This window comes from Pongo pygmaeus, chromosome 4 (genome assembly GCF_028885625.2).
Source record: "Pongo pygmaeus isolate AG05252 chromosome 4, NHGRI_mPonPyg2-v2.0_pri, whole genome shotgun sequence".
Lineage (NCBI taxonomy): Eukaryota > Metazoa > Chordata > Mammalia > Primates > Hominidae > Pongo > Pongo pygmaeus.
This window is the reverse complement of record NC_072377.2, coordinates 38,535,223-38,552,631: the sequence shown is the minus strand read 5'-3', so window position 1 is coordinate 38,552,631 and position 17,409 is coordinate 38,535,223. Positions and strand designations below refer to the sequence as shown.

Sequence of the window (17,409 nt, the reverse complement as noted above, 5' to 3'; positions counted from 1 at the left end):
CTCCAGCACCAGGTACATTCAACAGCACCTCCAGTGCCAGGTACATTCAACACCACCTCCAGAGCCAGGTACATTCAACAGCACCCACAGCGTCAGGTATGTTCAACAGCATCCCCAGGACCAGGTACACTCAACAACATCTCCAGAGCCAGGTACTCTGTAGGTGCTGCTGAATGAATGAATGATTTCCAAAACCCAAGTTTTATAGATTATCCTGCAATTCCAGTACCCCAGTATTTGGTAAACTGGTTCATACTCATCTTATACAAACCATTCTTTCATCTACTAGAACCTATCCTGTATATATTTTTTCATACTATAAAAATGCAAATGTAATGTAGGATAATGTAACAAAAAAAGAGTGTGAGGCTTTTGGCAGGAATTACCTGAACTGCAGGGAGCGTCGGATGATAGCCAGGGACATGAAATCCCCCCTCCCGTGTTCGTTCTCCCCACAGTAGAGCAGTAAGCCATCCTCTGCCTCCGCCTGTGATTATACAAACAAAAGCCACATGAACAGTAAGCACCTCCCCTTCCTTAAAGCGCCATCTGGAAAGACTCACAAATGTGAAACTTGAGCATTTTCTCCTCCACGATCCTATCTGCAAAGGGTCAAACATGTGGGCTCCAATTCACTCCCAGATACCTGGTCCCACTTCATTTTCAATAAACAAATGACAGTGATATAAACTGAGGGGTAGCAGTGAGGCGAGAGCAAGGTGACCCCATCTTTGACCCACTCTTTACTCGTCCTTTGTGGATGCACCTGCAGAGCCTTAGAAAACCAAATGTACAAAGACCACGGTCACAGTGAGGACGTTGCTGGAGTACATCTAATTCCACTTTCACTTTGTTCTTTCTATTTCCCTCCCTCGGGGGAGGCATGCACATTTGCTCCTTTCCTTCTATCAGGAGAAAAGGATGGTAAGAATAGCTCAGCCAAAAGCTGTGCTGGTGGTCTTAGACTAAGACAGGTCATTTCTTGAAGACTCAACACTGTGGCCATGACTTCAAATGAGACTTCTTTCCAGACCTCCAGACCTTTTTGTGTCATTGGCGATACCCAAAAGAATCAGTTTAAGCTGAGGTCACTGACTGAATTCTTATCTGCAGTTGATTCAAATCAGAGAACCTCCACTGGGCCCTCACGAAGCAAGGCTTGCATAAAGAAAAGTTTTCTATTTGTTCAGTGACAGCTAACACAATGAAGACAGAGAATTGGGCTCTCTTTTTAAACAATTTTGGAATGGGGAATGCATTGTTTCTTCTCAATCCTGGCCTGGGAGAAATCACTATTGTGAACAACATTGCTCGGACCCCAACATTCTCACTTGCAACCTTCACGCCAGCCACTCTAGAGTTCAGTGATATACAAACCCACTGTCTCCTCACTGTCACACTTGAATGTTGTGAATGTGCTCTTCATTCCTATTGTCTCATGAGCTGGTTTAGAGACAGGCTCTGTGTCGTATTTACCTTTCATCGCTCTCCCTGCGGCCTCCCTTCCTCTCCCCCAGCCTTTGAATGTAGCACATTGCTGTGTTAAAGTGTCCAAAAAGCACTCATCAAACAACACATCCCTCTTACCCTAAATTCAAGAGTAATTTGGAATGCCTGATAGGAATTCTTCAGAGGTTCAAATGTTACGTAGGAGTGGCCAAAGAACTGAGGATACTGGATAACAATATCTGAAGAAGAAAAAAGACAACACAAAAGAATGCTATTTCCCCACTTCTTCAAAAGCAAAAATCAATATACAACATTGCCTGAATATCAAGTGAGAACCCTCACTAATCTGTTCAACTTCACTATCTTCTTCTATATACTTTTTATACCTACAACTCTCATTCTTGGAGACTTTGAGCTTCTGAAATTCTTAGGAAGAAGCTGCATTTTTGGAGACTGGCACTGGCTTTCCTAAGAAGAAACCAATGGCTTTAGGGCCACTGTCACTTGCCCTCAGCTAAACAGACCTTTATGTAATATAAGTTGGCCCAGTTGTTATCCTTCTTAACCCTCATGCATAAGTTTTAACTGCATATTTTGGTAGAGATGTGATTATAGTAAAACCTACCTCTCTAAGATAGTATCAGGATGATTTATTGATTGCTTTAAAGGGACTACACGTTTGGCATACATAGAAATAGGGTTGCTGTCTACTTAGAAGCAATGAAAGTTGCCTCACAATTTGCCTTGTATAGTTAATTTAATGACCAATATGTGGAAGAAAGTACTTATCTTGGAGAAGGGACTAGAAGGAGCTATGTTTGGACCACAAAACTGCCCTCTGGCTCTCAATGGTGCCAATCCATCACCACATTCTTCCTCTCCCCCAAGGGCCTACCTTCTGAGCAGCTCTCACCACCTTTGCCCAGAGTGCACTGGCATCGTGAGCCCCCCCAGGTGTAGTCATTGACACAGAAGCTGTCAGCAGAGCAGAGAGTTTCATCACAAGGCATGTCAAAGAGCCTTGACATTCTGGCCACACTGTTCTTCCCCTTCCTCTCTACGGGAATGGGCTGGGGAACCACTGTGGTCACCGGGAGAGATGCTGAGGTAGGGAGGATGAGCCTGGAAATGGTCTTTAGGTTAGATATAGACATCTTCTTGCTTTCCACCAAAAATTTCTTATTCCCTCCTTTGGTAGCAGGAAGTGGTTTAACCTAAAGCCAGAGAAGGAAAGGGGTTCAGGATGAACACAGAGCATGGCAATTGGACTGTTTTATTTATAATTGTTGCCTAGTACTTGAAAACATGGTCACTTCCAAAAACCCTAGGATGGAGATGGGGAAGACAGCACTGACTCTAATTTATGGACAAAGAGCTTGATGCTCAGGGACTTTTAGTGCTTTTCCCTGTATTACTCAGAAACTCAGCAGTAAAACTGATATTACATGATTTATTCTTATTAATATGATGAAGATGCATGACTTTGTCAAGGAATTGTTCATTTCCTTATAATACCTGATTTTCTGAATTTTCCTTGGTGGGAAATAGAAATATGTTGTTGCCAGATTGTGAAGTCCGCAGGCAGGAGCTGCCTACAGAACATAAGCATGGCTAGTACTTCCCTACTACTGATTTATCAGCACCTGGAGACTGATTGTCAGAGGAAACAAATCAGTGTTAAAAGCAAATGGGCCCATTTAAGTTTTAAGTAAAATGTTTATGGTCCATTGGCTAAATTGCCTTGTTCGGCAAGGAAACACAAACACCCTGGGTTTTAAGAGCAGAGATTATTGTTACCTCCTCAAAGGAAATATCCAAATCTAAGTCGTCTTCAAATCCTTCATCATCCTCACTGGCTCCCATGTCGGTGATATAATGGGGTCCATAACGGCCACTTCCCGCCTCCTCAGGGCCTTCACAAAGAAAAGCAGCAAACCCTTCATCAGCACAGGCCTTTGCACTATCGTCTAGCCTAACACAGCCACAGGCAGAGCTGTACCAAATGGAACGCAGTGTATTGGAAACTTAACAACAAATTCAACACAGAAAAGGAAGCGTCAATAATCAAAAGATATAAAAAAAGTTTCCTCTCATAAGTTACTAAGGAATTGCCAGCTGAAACCAGAGAGAGCTTCCATTTTATACTGACAAGACTGGCAAAAATGTCAATCAGGTAATAAAAATATTACTAAGGATGGGATCAATGAGGACTCATAGGGTACTTGTGTAAACTGGTTCAGTCACTTTGTGAAATACTTGGAAATATTTCACAAAGTAGATGTTTGTTCATACCTAGCAATCCCACCCCAACTTACAAAAGCTAGAGAAACTCCTGTACCTGTGTACCAAAAGGCATGTTCAAAACAGGTTCATAGCATCAGAATTTGTAATAGTAAAAAATACTCCAAATATGCTATTTATAAGAACAAACAGCATCCTGAATGTCCATCAACAAAGAATGACTAAATTATTTATAGTATATCTATAGAATGGAGTACCATATAGTAGAGGAAAGGAATGAATTATCATTTAATATATCAACATGGCTTAATCTCACATGATTTCGTACAAAAAAAAACAAGTTGCAAAAGAACGCATCTAGTTTGATGACATTAATATAAAAGACAACAGCAAACAAAACAATATATTACTTAGGGATACATATATATGTAATTTAAACTCTTTAAAAAAGCAGGACAATCACATAAATACCCAAGGGAAGATAGAAAAGGGATGTGAATGAGGTGTGATTCACAGGGGCCTTTGAGAGTATTCCATCATATTCTATTTCTTAAGGTAAGTGCTGGGTACCTGTAAATATTCATATTTTTTATATGTTATATATATACTTTTGATGTACAAAGAATTTCACTAAAAGGTCTTTAAAACAAGAAAGGGAGATTATAGTAAACACTCCCACAACTAAAAAAAAGGGGGCCGTATAATGCATTTTGGGGGTCAACCATTTCATCCGTCTTAGCAGGACAACGAAATCTTTCAGAACTGAAAGGTGGGTGAGAAAAGCTCTCAGATGTCAATACAGAGCATCGTCTTTTGGGGAATATTCAGTTGGCATTTTTATTCAAATGTCATCCGCAGAATCCATTGATCCACAGTGCTCTGATTTAGGCTGCACACAGGAAACACTCCACCAGGAGGTGGCAGCCTTTTAAAGAGCAGCTCCAGGGCACCTGCATGTCCTCACAGTGGATTTGGGCCAGCACAGGTACTAACTTGCTGCCCTCTCTCAACTGAACAAGCCAGGCACCAGCCTTTAGGGCAGTAACAACTTTGGCAACAGAAAATGACTTTGGTAGGATGCTGATGCTCATTAGTTATTAGACATCCAGTGTTTGGATGCCTAGTGAAAAAGAAAAAGGAAAAATAACATAAAAAGCATAAAAAACATAAACTAAACTTAAAGACATTTTGCTTTCGGAATAAGCTAAGTCACGCACCATTCTCACAAAGACAAACTCACCCTCCTACCTTGTCTGTCCGGGCTGCTATAACAAAAGTACCACAAACTGATGGCTTGTAAACCACAAACACTTATTTTTCACAGTTCTGCAGGCTGTGAAGTCCCAGATCAAAGGGCTGGCAGTATCTGATGAGGGCACAGATGGTGCCTTCTCACTGCATCTTCACATGGTGGAAAGGGCAAACGAGCCCCTTTGGGTCTCTTTAATAAGGGCACTGATCCCATTCACAAGGACTCCACCCTTATGATCTAAGTACCTCCCAAAGGCCCCACCTTGGGGGTTAGGATTTCAACATATGAATTTGAGGGAGATATAAATATTCCGACCATAGCACCCCTCCAAACAGAATAGCAATCAGATTGAAAATGGAGTGGAAGGAAATGGCAGAAAGTCATTTTTGTCAGGGGGCGTGCTGTTGACCAGAAATCAATCTCCTCCCAGACCAGAAGAGAGAAGTGCGGTCAGCAGATGATGCAGATGACCCAGAGACAGGGTGGAGTGAGCTGTTCTCAGGGGTTCTGGCGCATCTTGGTGGAGGTGGGATAACAAAGGGGAGGTGGTGTTCTCACCCCTTCCACACCAATTCCCCAGTTTTATTTAAAGTAGTCAACTTGTCGATGCCAGATTTATACCTGGATGCATGTTCTCTCAAGCCACCTGCATGCAGCGTATCTGTGTGCCAGATGTCTTCACACAAAAAGCCCTTGAGGACAGCTTCCTCCTCTTGTCTCTGTCTTTGTACAGCAAGCAGTCCCCCTTATCTGTATTTTTGCTTTCTGCAATTTCATTTACCCTCAATCAACCACAGTCCAAAAATATTAAATGGGAAATTCCAGAAATAAACAATTCATAAGTTCTGAGTAGCATGATGAAATAGCACGCTGCCCTGCTCCGTCCTGCATGGGATATGAATCATCCCTCTGTCTGGCATATCCGTGCTCCATATGCTCCCTGCCCCATGGTCAGCAGCCGTCTCAGTTGTCAGATTCACTGTCATGGTATCGAAGTGCTTATGTTCCAGTAACCATTATCTGACTTCATAATGGCCCCACAGTGCAAGAGCAGTGATTCTGGGATTTAGATATGCCAAAGAGAAGCCATGAAGTGCATCTTTTAAATTAAAAGGTGAAAATTCTCAACTGAATTAAGGAAAGAAAAAAATCATATGCTGAGGTTGCTAAGATCTATGGCAAGAATGAATCTTCTATCTGTGAAACTGCAAAGAAGGAAAATGAAATTTATGCTAGTTCTGCTGCATATATAGGGTTCAGTATTATCTGCAGTTTCAGGTATCCACTGGGGATCTTGGAACACATCCCCCGCGGAGAGGGAACTACTGTATCTATCTCTCTCGGCCCCTCTCTCTCTTTTTCTTTCTCCCCTCTGTCCTTTCCCTCGCTCTTCATTTCTATCTCTGCCTCTCTCATATATTCAGAATTGTTAGATTCCAGAAGAAGAAATCCATTTGGTAGTAAAAGAATTATAATTCTTTTACAGCACATACATAAAGCAAGCTGGCTTTTGTCTTCAGTAGGTTGGTCTCTCTCCCTCCAGGCTGTTCTTCCTTGCCCTGTCCACCTTATTAACACATTCTCAACAAGGTTAAGATTCTCTTCATCTTTATCCTATGGTTTCCTATCTGAAAAATCACCTTCAGTGACTCTCCACTGCCTACAACATAAATTCTAGGCTTCTTGGTCAAGAATTCAAGGTTCTCAATTAAAACAGCTCCTTTTTTCCTCCTTCTTCCCCCATCACCATGATTTATTGAATTCTACTCCCTCTCCTCTTCTTATCAGGTACCATTGGGTGCTTAACATGATATATTTCCAAACTTTTCAATAATCTTACAAGGTAAGTATCACTAATCCCATTTTGTACATAAGAAAACTGAGTTAAGAGTAGTTAAGTAATTTGCCTAAAATCAAAGACTTTATAACTGGCTGAGCTGAACTCAAATCTAAGGTCTGTCCAGTGACTACTCTCCTAATTGCTTATTGCAGAAGAAGCCACTGTGCAGGTAGAAAGATCCTAGAATTTGAGAAAATTACCGTATGTTGATCATTCTTAGTGAGCCAGGAGCTTTTCATACATCGCTTAAGTTAATCCTCACAAAATACTATAAAATTGGTGTTATTACTTCCATTTTACCAAGTGGAGATATAGACACAGAGAGATTAAATAACTTGCTCAAGGCAGGAAGATGGGGAATGGCAGGGCTAGATTTTATCCTTGGTCTCTCTTTTGACTACAACATGCTACTTAATCTGAATCCTAATTATGTTTTCAGGTTTTTGTTGTTTTTTAAAAAATACTCTTTAAAAGCTATATAATAGCCAAACTGGCCTGCCAGTTGTCTCCTGAATGCATCTTGTATTTTCTTACCCTAGGATTTTGGTTAATGCTTTTTCCCATTGTCATCTTTTTCCCACTCCTATCTCCTTACACACAGCCTACCTATTCTCCCAGGGGGCATGCATTCTATGGAGACAGAGCTGAATGTGTGCCATCGAAAGACCAAAATCAAGCAACATTTTAAAAAGAAAACAGACTCTTCTGGGAAAAATGGTGACTCCACAAAGTAAGAAGCCACCAAGACTTGTAGGACATTCCTTCATCTTCTCCTGGGTGGGGCAACCCAGCCATAGATATATGCCTCCAATCAGCATAAATGCCCATTGCTTGATAAAGTCAACACATGTGTAAGATGGTATGTACATCTGCTGGGCTCCTGGCCTTAGACTCTTGTCCTTGTGTTTACCAACTCGACTGTAAATCCTTTGAGGGCAGAAACCATATTTTAGATTTCTTGATATCCTTTCCCTTCCTCCATGTCACTAACACTTCATGTACTCAACAAAGGTCAACACCTTTGAGAGGAGTGAGACGAGACACTCCCACAGCGCTGAACTATGTCCTGCCCTTGCTTAACATGGTGGGACTCTGCCTCCCAATCCAAAGACCCCCAAAACTGCCACCAATCCTGTCCTTTTCCCCGAATGAAGCTAGAAGTAAGAATGGAAAGAGATCTAAACACCATCCAGCCCAATCTTCTCATTTCACAGGCATGGAAACCGAGGCCACAGAAGAGAATTGACTTAAAATCAAGATCATGCATCTCATTAGAGGAAGCTCTGACTCTAGAATCAGATAATATGACTCTAGTTCAATGTCCATAAGACTCTATTGCACAATTTTTTTTGGCATCAAGTATCTAAAGATAGTTCAGTCAGAAGAACCCGGAACCTAGAGAAGCCAAGGGTTAGAGTGTAGGTGGCTGAGATCTCTTACTGACCCTCCATCTGCTCTAGGAAATTCTGTTTCTTGAAGGGAACTCCTCAGAGAAAAGGACCACAAGCAAATTGCTGCTGCTACGAAATGATACCGTAATGAAAATGGAAATAATCCTGGATTCTCTGCTCATTTCGACAAGTAAAATAAGGCACATATTTTTCAATGGATAATGTTCTTTGGTCTTTGTAAAAATTGTTTCCGTTTTGACACTTTTTGTAACGTATTTCTTTGAAACCTGAGTTCACTCAGTTTGGGGAAACATAGGGTATGGAAGAAGAAGGGGAAAAGGAATATGGAATCACAAGGATTTAGAGTCAAAGTAATTTTAACTTTCGTAGAAAGACCGCAGGGATCAGCTAACACAACAAGCCCATTTTACAGAGGAGTCAACTAAGGCTCAAAGAATCCATGAGACTCGCCCAGAGAAGCAGCTCATTAGTGGCAGAGTTGATCTAGAATTCTGGGCTCCTGCTGCTGCAACCCAGTCCTCTTTGCAGCATCCCAAACTCCCTCTCTCATAATAATCCAGGATAATAGTCATTTCCCATTTTTAATAAGAAGGAAATGAGCACAGAGAGAACCAGGCACAGCATGATGGAAGAAACCTGGAACTAAAGCCTCACTACTTCTGTTTCCTGACTGCCCCGCCACCTCAGATCCCAAATCCACAGCTTACAGGAAGTTTTTACCAATGTTATTTCTAAGTGAGCACAGAATGTACGGTCCAAGCCAGTGATAAGAATTCTCCCTGTAGCCTGGGGTTATTGTAATTAAAGTGCATAACTTATCTCTTTCTACTTGGCACTTTGTTAATTAGGAAAAGAGAACTTTAAAAAGGAGACATTTATTAGAACCAGAATAATCAAACCACTAGTTCAGGGGTTATTCCATTTAAAAAAAAAAAGTTTATAAACAAAACACAAATTTTTGTTAATAGATAGAAGGGTGACTTTTATTTTATTAAAAAACCTGTGCTTTGTTTTAATAAAGGCATCACAGGTTTTCTATAAATAATGAGTTTCTCAGCTATATCAACATGATGTAGTTGGAAATATCGGTAGTCATAGAATCCAAATAACTGGGAGAAGCACATAAATGGCTTGGGTGACCTTGAGCAGGCCACTTCATCTCTCTGGGTCTTGTGTTTTCCAATAAAATAAGGAGTAGGATTAGACTTGATGACCTTGAAATCCTTTCCAGCACTAACATTCTGTGATCCTAAAAGTCACCCTTTTAATTTAGACATATTGCAGGCATCTGTCACATCAAGCAAGGTTTGAAAAAGAAACAACTGGAGAATTTTACTTATGTGGATGAAAAAGCAAACAGAAGTCAGTTCAGCATGAAAGTCACATGCTTTGGGGATTGTAGCATTGTGTTCTCCTGTAGGAGGTGATCCATTGTCATTTATCAGAATCCATCTTCACTCAAAAGGCCCAGGTTGTATTTTGAGTCCCTTCTCTTCATGTTTTTCAGCAACAACAAGGGAGGAACACTTATTCCCTACTCTTGAAGTTCCAATCATGAGAATAGAGTCTCCCTAAGTACTGCTGGATTCTTGTCCAACCGCTTTCCCTCCCAACAGAGATGGGGACAGTGACTTGGCTGCTAAGTGGAAGCAGTAGGTCCACATTTCTGAAGGACGAAAGCTAATCTATCAAAGGACCTTGGGGGCCGGGTGCAGTGGCTCACACCTGTAACTCTAGCACTTTGGGAGGCCAAAGTGGGTGGATCGCTTGAGCTCAGGAGTTTGAGACCAGCCTGCGCAACATGGCGAAAACCCATATCTAACAAAAATACAAAAATTAGCCAGGCATAGTGGCGTGTGTCTGTGATCCCACCTACTCAGGAGGCTGAGATGGGAGGATCGCTTGAGCCTGGGAGGCGGAGGTTGCAGTGAGCTGGGATAGTGCCTCTGCACTCCAGCCTGGGTGACAGAGTGAGACCTCATCTCAAAAAAAAAAAAAAAACTAAAACAAAAATAAAAAAGGACCCTGGGGATGGAGGAGGAATTCGATTTGGAACTAATTAATTCAGTTCTTCCTACCTTCCCTCTCCACCTAGCATAGTGGAAAACAGTAGCCTGGGTAGGTGTGACTCCCGTGCAAACCCAAACTTTCCCTCAAGTGGGCTCTCCCATAGTCTGGACTGGACAGAAGGGAGCTTGCAAGCTCACTTTGGCTCTTAGAGTGAGCTATGTCTTCTGACCCAGCCTTTTTAGAAATAAGAATGGCATTTGATTCATCTGCTTCATCTTCATCCTTATCATCTTCCTCTGCTGACTGTGTTGTTTTATTTTTCAATTGATTTCAAAAGTTGGCAAAAAAAAGTGCTACTAATTGCATCTCTTCAAAACTCTAATACCCACCAGAATAAGAATGGTTCTCCATGAGGCTGTAAGCCACAGACAGAAACTGGGTCATCTCTTTCAGTGCAAATGTTCAAGAATTGGTTGGTTAGATGGAATAATGACAGGTCAGACCTGTGACTTGAGTCCCTTCAAAGTCTTCCCAAGACCCTACGTGACTTGGCCCTGCAAGCTTGAGCCTCATCTCTCACCAATGTATTCCTTCTCACCATGCTCCAGCTGCGCTGGCTCTTCTTTCAATGTTTTGGATGAACCATCCTTTCCTCTGACTCAAGGCCTTTGCAGATGCTGTTCTCTATGCTTAGAAATCTTATCCCTCACTGCCCATCCCTTTACCTTTTTAATTCTTTTATATTTCTGTTCAAAATCACTTTCTTAGGGGTGTCTTCCCTGTATCCCAGATAAGGTCAGGTATGTTCTCATAGCTCTCCTCTTTAGTGGCATTATGAGTTTGTAATTTTATGCTTATTTATGTGATGAATTCATAAATGTAATTCTCCCACCAGACTGTAAAATCCTTGAGGAAATCAACACTATCTATTTTGGTTTCTGTTGTACCACTCAAACCTCACTCAGTCCTGATACATTTTAGAAACTTACAGAATGTACAGAAAATAGAAACAGTGAACTTTTGGAGTAGTTTAGGCATAATAAAAATATATGACAGCAGCATTCATCTAGGTTCTTAACAGCAAAAGTTCAGGCCCAAGGGGAGCCACACCTTTCCAGGATCTTAAGGATGTCATTCTGCAGAGTGTTCCTGGAAAACAATCCACACCCAGAGCGCCTCTGGAGTTGATGCTCCCGGTGGCTCTTCTGCATTAAGTCACTTTGGCTTGGGCTATATGCTTTAAGTAAAGTCAGTCCTGCTACCCTGGCCAAAAAAATGACTGAACCAGGATCTATGCCTGATCTTATAATGACCACATTCAGACCAGCCATATCTGAGGGTCCTTGGTGTGACAATCTGTGCTTCACGTTGGAAGGTAAGGTAGATATTCCAACCTCAGCTCCCTCCTCTCTCACCTGCTTCTGCTGTAGATATTACAGAAGCTAAATACTGGATTTTCAAGTCCCCTTTGCTCATGGGGTGGTGGTAAGGAGAGTCATATGACAGTTTGGGTCACTAAGATGCATGTGGACACCTGTTGGAACCTCCCAGCTTTCTACATTTGCTTAGGCAGTGAAGGTGCTTGTGATAGCTGGAGCTACAGCAGCTAATGCATTCCTAATTGAAACATGGTGATCAAACAGCTCAGTTAGACCCTATCTTAGAAAATATTGAATCTGATGCTGGACGTGGTAGCTTACACCTGTGATCCCAGCACTTTGGGAAGTTGAGGTGGGAAGATTGCTTGAGTCCTGGAGTTCAAGACCAGCCTGGACAACATAGCAACACTTCATCTCTATAAAAATAAAGATAAAAATTTTAATTAAAAAAATTGCAACTTAGTACATGCTGTGTGAGTGAGCCACAAGAGCTACTGGGTGACTTATCTAGTAGCTGGGTTCTGCATGAAGAAGGCCTGCTCAACACCAGCCAGCACAGGAACTCAGGGGCTGCAAAGATGTGGATGGCTTCCCTCGCTCCTCCCTTTCCCCCAAATAATCTGCTGGAACCAGTCCCTTCAAATCTGAATGAATCTAATGAATGCAGCGTTTTGTTTTTATGATGGTAGGGTTGGGACGGGTGGGGGAAAGTAGCTCTAAGTACCGGCCATAGGCAGATAGTTTGTTCTTTTATGCTCAGCACGTTTCATGAAACTCTTATTTGACCACAGCCTAAGAATGGCACCTCAGGCACCCAGTAACTTCCAGAGCCCTCACCTCAAAACTTCTCAGACGCCTTTATCTTTATGCACGTCCACACAGCAGAAGCGCAAATGGTGCATAACCCCTGTGGGGTGTTGCCTTTTGAAGTGCATAAGCCAGTCAATCAAACACATGCCACTGTGTCTTTCTCTCTTGGAGTCTCCCTTTCTAAAGATAATGGGGCCATGGAAAGTTAAGCAGATGGCCAGAGACCAAGGTGTTATGCACCTGCTTCTCTGCCACCTGCTGATGGCGGAGATAGATAGGCAAAGCATAATGGGAGAAGCGGCTGTGAACACAGCAGGAAACCCAAGGCCATCTTTCCATCATGATGTGTGAGAAATTTCAGGCTTGGAGCCTTTGTAAGTTTAGAGAATAATGAATAATAATTTACTGGCAACCTTCTGTGGTAATACTTCAGGACTGGAGGTGGGGTGGACAGTGTAAAATTCAGACAAGTGATTAAAACATTTCTAAACATCTGAAATGCTGGCTGACATTAGGAATTCAGTGCTATGTACACAGCAGGCACTCAATACGTATTTGTTAGATGAGTGAGTGAGTAAATGAGTGAGTGAATGTTTTCTATACGAGCCAAATATTGCAGGGTGCTCTGCACATGGTAAATGCAAAATAAACGTTAATTGAAAGACCCCAGTTACAATCTGATATGATCTATGTATCTAGTCAGTCATTTTCACTGGAAGTTTGGTAGCAATTGTAAACTGACTGTTAATGGGAGAAAACTATTGCTCATAGCATCAGGAGGATATGGCTTTTGAAAGGAAGCTTGCACTTTGGCGGGTTCTCTCTTTCTCTCTCTCCTTCTGTGGGATAATCTGGCAGTACATATCACATTCCTTATCATTTACACTTTTTAAAAAGAAATTTAATGGCATGTGATATGTTTATGGGACAACATTATGTTCAGAAAAAATGTGGATCATTGGTGTTTTCATATGAATAGTTGGGGGTGGGAGCAGGTTGGGATGGGTTGAAGAATGAATAGGAGGCTTTTAAAGAGTGGGTACAGTGAATGTAAACACAATAACTCGAGCTTGAAGGAAAGCAGGGAGATGGAATGGTAGGTGGTGGGTTGTGAGCATAAGGAGAGTCTTTTCTATGAGTAGGGAACACACATTTGTGTCCTTATGGGGATGATCTGCTAGAAAAGCAAAGATGAAAAGATAAATCATTTGGAGAGACAGGGTAACTAACCGAAAATTGACATATGTAGTATGGTCTCCAATTGGCTCCCTAAAGAAGAGGGCTCAATTCACATCTTGCACTGAGAAATCAGGAGCTAGATCAGGGAGAGTGAGATGGCAAAGAGAGCAGATGTAGCTTGTCGGTGGCTCACAGTCCAGTGGGGAGGGAGACTTACACGCCTACAGCTGCACAGCAAGAAGGCTGAAGCTAAGATGTGAGCACCTGAGTCTGTGGAGCTTCTCTGTTCCTTAAAGTGGCTTCACATTTGAGTACCAACCATGGTTCAGTTCTCCTTTAGGTATTCAGATGGACAAGTTGTTCAAACCAGAGACTCTTAGACCCTCTCTTCTCACTCTTTAAAGACAAAGTGCTAGGAGAAAATAATCGTCCAGACAAAATCCTATGTCTAGCCTGGGCAAGATGGTAAGACCCTGTCTCTCAGAAAAAAAAATTTTTAATTAGGCACCGTAGCTCACACTTGTAGTCCCAGCTACTCAGTGGGGGAGCTGAGGCAGGAGAATCCCATTAGCTCAGGAGTTCCAGGCTGTAGTGATCTATGATTGCACCACTGCCCTCCAGCCTGGGTGACAGACCGAGACCCAGTCTCTAAAAAAAAAAAAAAAAGGCCAGGCATGGTGGCTCACACCTGTAATCCCAGCACTTTGGGAGGCCAAGGTGGGCAGATCGCCTAAGGTTGGGAGTTCGAGACCAGCCTGACCAACATGGAGAAACCCTGCCTCTACTAAATATACAAAATTAGCTGGGTGTGGTGGCACATGCCTGTAATCCCAGCTACTCAGGAGGCTGAGGCAGGAGAATTGCTTGAATCCGGGAGGCAAAGGTTGTAGTGAGCCAAGATCATGCACTCCCGCCTGGGCAAGAAGAGCGAAACTCCGTCTCAAAAATAAAAATAAAAAAACCCTATATTCAATTAAATGGTTGTTCAACAGTAACAGTGAAACAAAGACATGATCATAAAGCCTGAGACAGTTTATCACTAACAGATCTTTAAACATTTATTCAGAAGTATATTTCAAGAAAAAGAAGGAAAGAGTAAGATGCGAAGAGTTGTGGGCACAGAAAGTGGTAAATCTGTAAATAAATCTAAACAAGCATTAGAGTTAAAAAAAATGTGGTTGCTAAACAAGGTAGAACAAAAATACCAAAAAGTAACTTGTGACACAAGAAGGAATTGATCTGGACTGAAGCTGCTAAGGCCCTATTGATACAGAAGGGCTGGGCTCCCGGCTAAACCCCACCCTTAGGCCTGGAACCACAGCCCTAAGTGAAAACAGCTGACCCCGTTTTTCCAACCAAATGTTGCCTTTTTGGCTTGCCTCTCCCCTGTCCTGTGCCCATAAGACTTCAGCTGGCAGAGCAACAGGAGTGGCTGAGCAGCGAGGATACAAGCAGCTGAACGGTGAGCAGAGAAGCAACTGAGTGCTGGAGACTACAAATAGATGGATAGATGGCTAACTTCAGACGGTGCGGCTTCGGAGATGGGCCTAGCCGGAGATGGCTGGGCTTCAGGGAAAGATCACCTTCCCATCTCCTTTCCAGCCTCCCTTTCCGCCGAGAGCCACCCACCGCTCAATAAAGTCTTCTGTATTCATCACCTTTCAAACAGTTTGTGTGACCTGATTCTTCCTGGACACCGGACAAGAACCCGGGTGCAGAGAGGGCTGGGGCTGCCACCCTGACCCTCTACTAAACTGGTTGGCTATTGGCTGTCCCTGGATGGCAGAGCTGAAAGAGCATTGGTGGTAACATGCTTGGACGCTGCTGCGGGGCCCGCACAGAGCCTGCTCCGCCAGAGAGGAGCGACCAGCCAGTGCCAGCATTCGTTCGCTCGGGTTCCCCCACTCTTCCTCCCGCGAGGACTGGCCAGCGGTGGGCTGAGTGAAACCAGCCACTCCAGTTCCAGCCCACGAAGGGGGTCAAGGGAACGAATCTGTCTCATCATTACTGTTTTATTATTGTTTGAGAGGAGGGTAATAGATTGTGATGAACTTTAGACTGTTTAAGCGTGAGAGTTAACAATGTATGGATGGTAAATAAAATAATGTATATTTCATCCTAATACAGAGGAAGAAAGGACTAAGAAAATACAGTCAATCCTATAGAAAATGGAAAAGGGCTGGGTGTGGTGGTTCATGCCTGTAACCCTAACACTTTGGGAGGCTGAGGCAGAAGGATCACTTGAGACCAGGAGTTCAAGATCAGACTGAACAATATAGTAAGATCCCATCTCTACAAAACAACATTAAAAGAAATTAGCCAGGTATGGTGGCACGTACCTGTAGTCCTAGCTACTTGGGAGGCTGAGGTAAGAGGATCACTTGAGCCTGGGAGGTCAAGGCAGCAGTGAACTATGATTGTGCCACCACATTCCAGCCTAGGTGACAAAACAAGACTCCATCTCAAAAAAATAAAAATAAAAAATAAAATAGGAAAACAGCAGAAACAAAAATCCTTCTCCAATAAAAAATGGAAAAAGCAGAGTAAATATAATAGCACAAAATAAGAATGTAGAAATAAATAATACATGTCAGCCATTATAACTATAAATGCAATAAACTTGTCATTTAAAAAACAGTGCTTCGAGACCATCCTGGCTAACATGGTGAAAACCCGACTCTACCAAAAAAAATACAAAAAATTAGCCGGGCTTGGTGGCGGGCGCCTGTAGTTCCGGCTACTCCAGAGGCTGAGGAAGAAGAATGGCGTGAACCTGGGAGGCGGAGCTTGCAGTGCGCGGAGATCGTGCCACTGCACTCCAGCCTGGGCGACAGAGCGAGACTCCGTCTCAAAAAAAAAAAAAAAAAAACCAGTGCTTGTCAGATTGGATTTAATACATTTGAGCTACATGCTATTTCCAGAAAGTATCTAAAACACAACATACAGAAACATCAAAAGTAAAAGAATGTAATACATATTCCAGGCAATAGATAAGAGAAAGCTAGTGTACCTATATAATTACTGGACAATGTAAATGTTAAGGGGGAAAAGGATCATTACTGATAAGATGGTTATTAAATAATGATTGAAAGAATCACCAGGAATATAACATGATTCTAAACTCATATGCACCTAATCTCACAGCCTCACATACATATCAAGAAAAAAACTGAGAGAGGTGTAGGGAGATAGAGTGAGAAACTGTAATGTATCCTCTTAGTAACTGATAGATCAAGCTAACAAAAAATGCATAAGGATAGATAAGATTTGAATGATATTAAAAATCTTGATCAAAAAAGCTTAAACAGACTTATGAATATAAGAGACTTGGGAATAAATCTAACAAAAGCTATAAAGAACTTCTGGTTCCTGCACTCTTCCTCCCATGAGGAGTGGCCAGTGATGGGCTGAGTGAAACAAACCACTCCAGTTCCCGACCACGAAGGGGGTCGAGGGAGCTAACCTGTCTCATCATTATTGTGTTATTATTGTTTGAGAGGAGGCTAATAGATTTGATGAATTTTAGACTGTTTAAGTTTCAGAATTTTCTCCATAATGGAGAAAAATTACTAAAGTACACTAAAAGACTCTGAAGAAAATCTAGATGAGATATAATGTGGTGATTAAATCAATGATTCTATATCATAAAGATGTCAGTTCTTCCAAAATTAGTTCATAAATACAATATAATTTTCATTTTTAAAATTCAATATATTTTCATTTTTAAAATCCCAACAGAATTTTTCATGGAATTGAAAAACTGATTCTAAAATTTCTATTGAAAAGCAAAGGCATTGTGGGCCAGGCGCGGTGGCTCACGCTTGTAATCCCAGCACT

The 17,409-nt window shown here is 42.1% G+C and overlaps 1 protein-coding gene and 1 long non-coding RNA gene across 3 annotated transcripts in view; one reads left to right on the top strand and one right to left on the bottom strand.

Annotated features, from left to right (window-relative positions):
- Nucleotides 1-17,409, bottom strand: part of EGFLAM (EGF like, fibronectin type III and laminin G domains) — a 207,651-nt gene that overhangs the window by 55,114 nt on the left and 135,128 nt on the right. Inside the window, exons 1-5 of one of the 2 annotated variants that reach the window (XM_054489180.1) lie at nucleotides 5,564-5,914; nucleotides 3,247-3,362; nucleotides 2,345-2,663; nucleotides 1,588-1,688; nucleotides 387-487 (exon numbers count right to left, since the gene is read on the bottom strand). In XM_054489180.1, coding sequence (XP_054345155.1) covers nucleotides 387-487; nucleotides 1,588-1,688; nucleotides 2,345-2,663; nucleotides 3,247-3,362; nucleotides 5,564-5,573 — 647 coding nt within the window. In that variant the 5' untranslated portion in view covers nucleotides 5,574-5,914. Of the gene's footprint in view, nucleotides 1-386; nucleotides 488-1,587; nucleotides 1,689-2,344; nucleotides 2,664-3,246; nucleotides 3,363-5,563; nucleotides 5,915-17,409 lie in introns of those variants that run through there. The other variant, XM_054489179.2, reaches the window with a different exon arrangement.
- LOC129037246 (uncharacterized) lies at nucleotides 5,984-9,660 on the top strand. The gene is made up of 3 exons (XR_008502758.1): nucleotides 5,984-6,056; nucleotides 7,384-7,641; nucleotides 9,468-9,660. It is a non-coding gene; the product is annotated as an uncharacterized LOC129037246 (long non-coding RNA).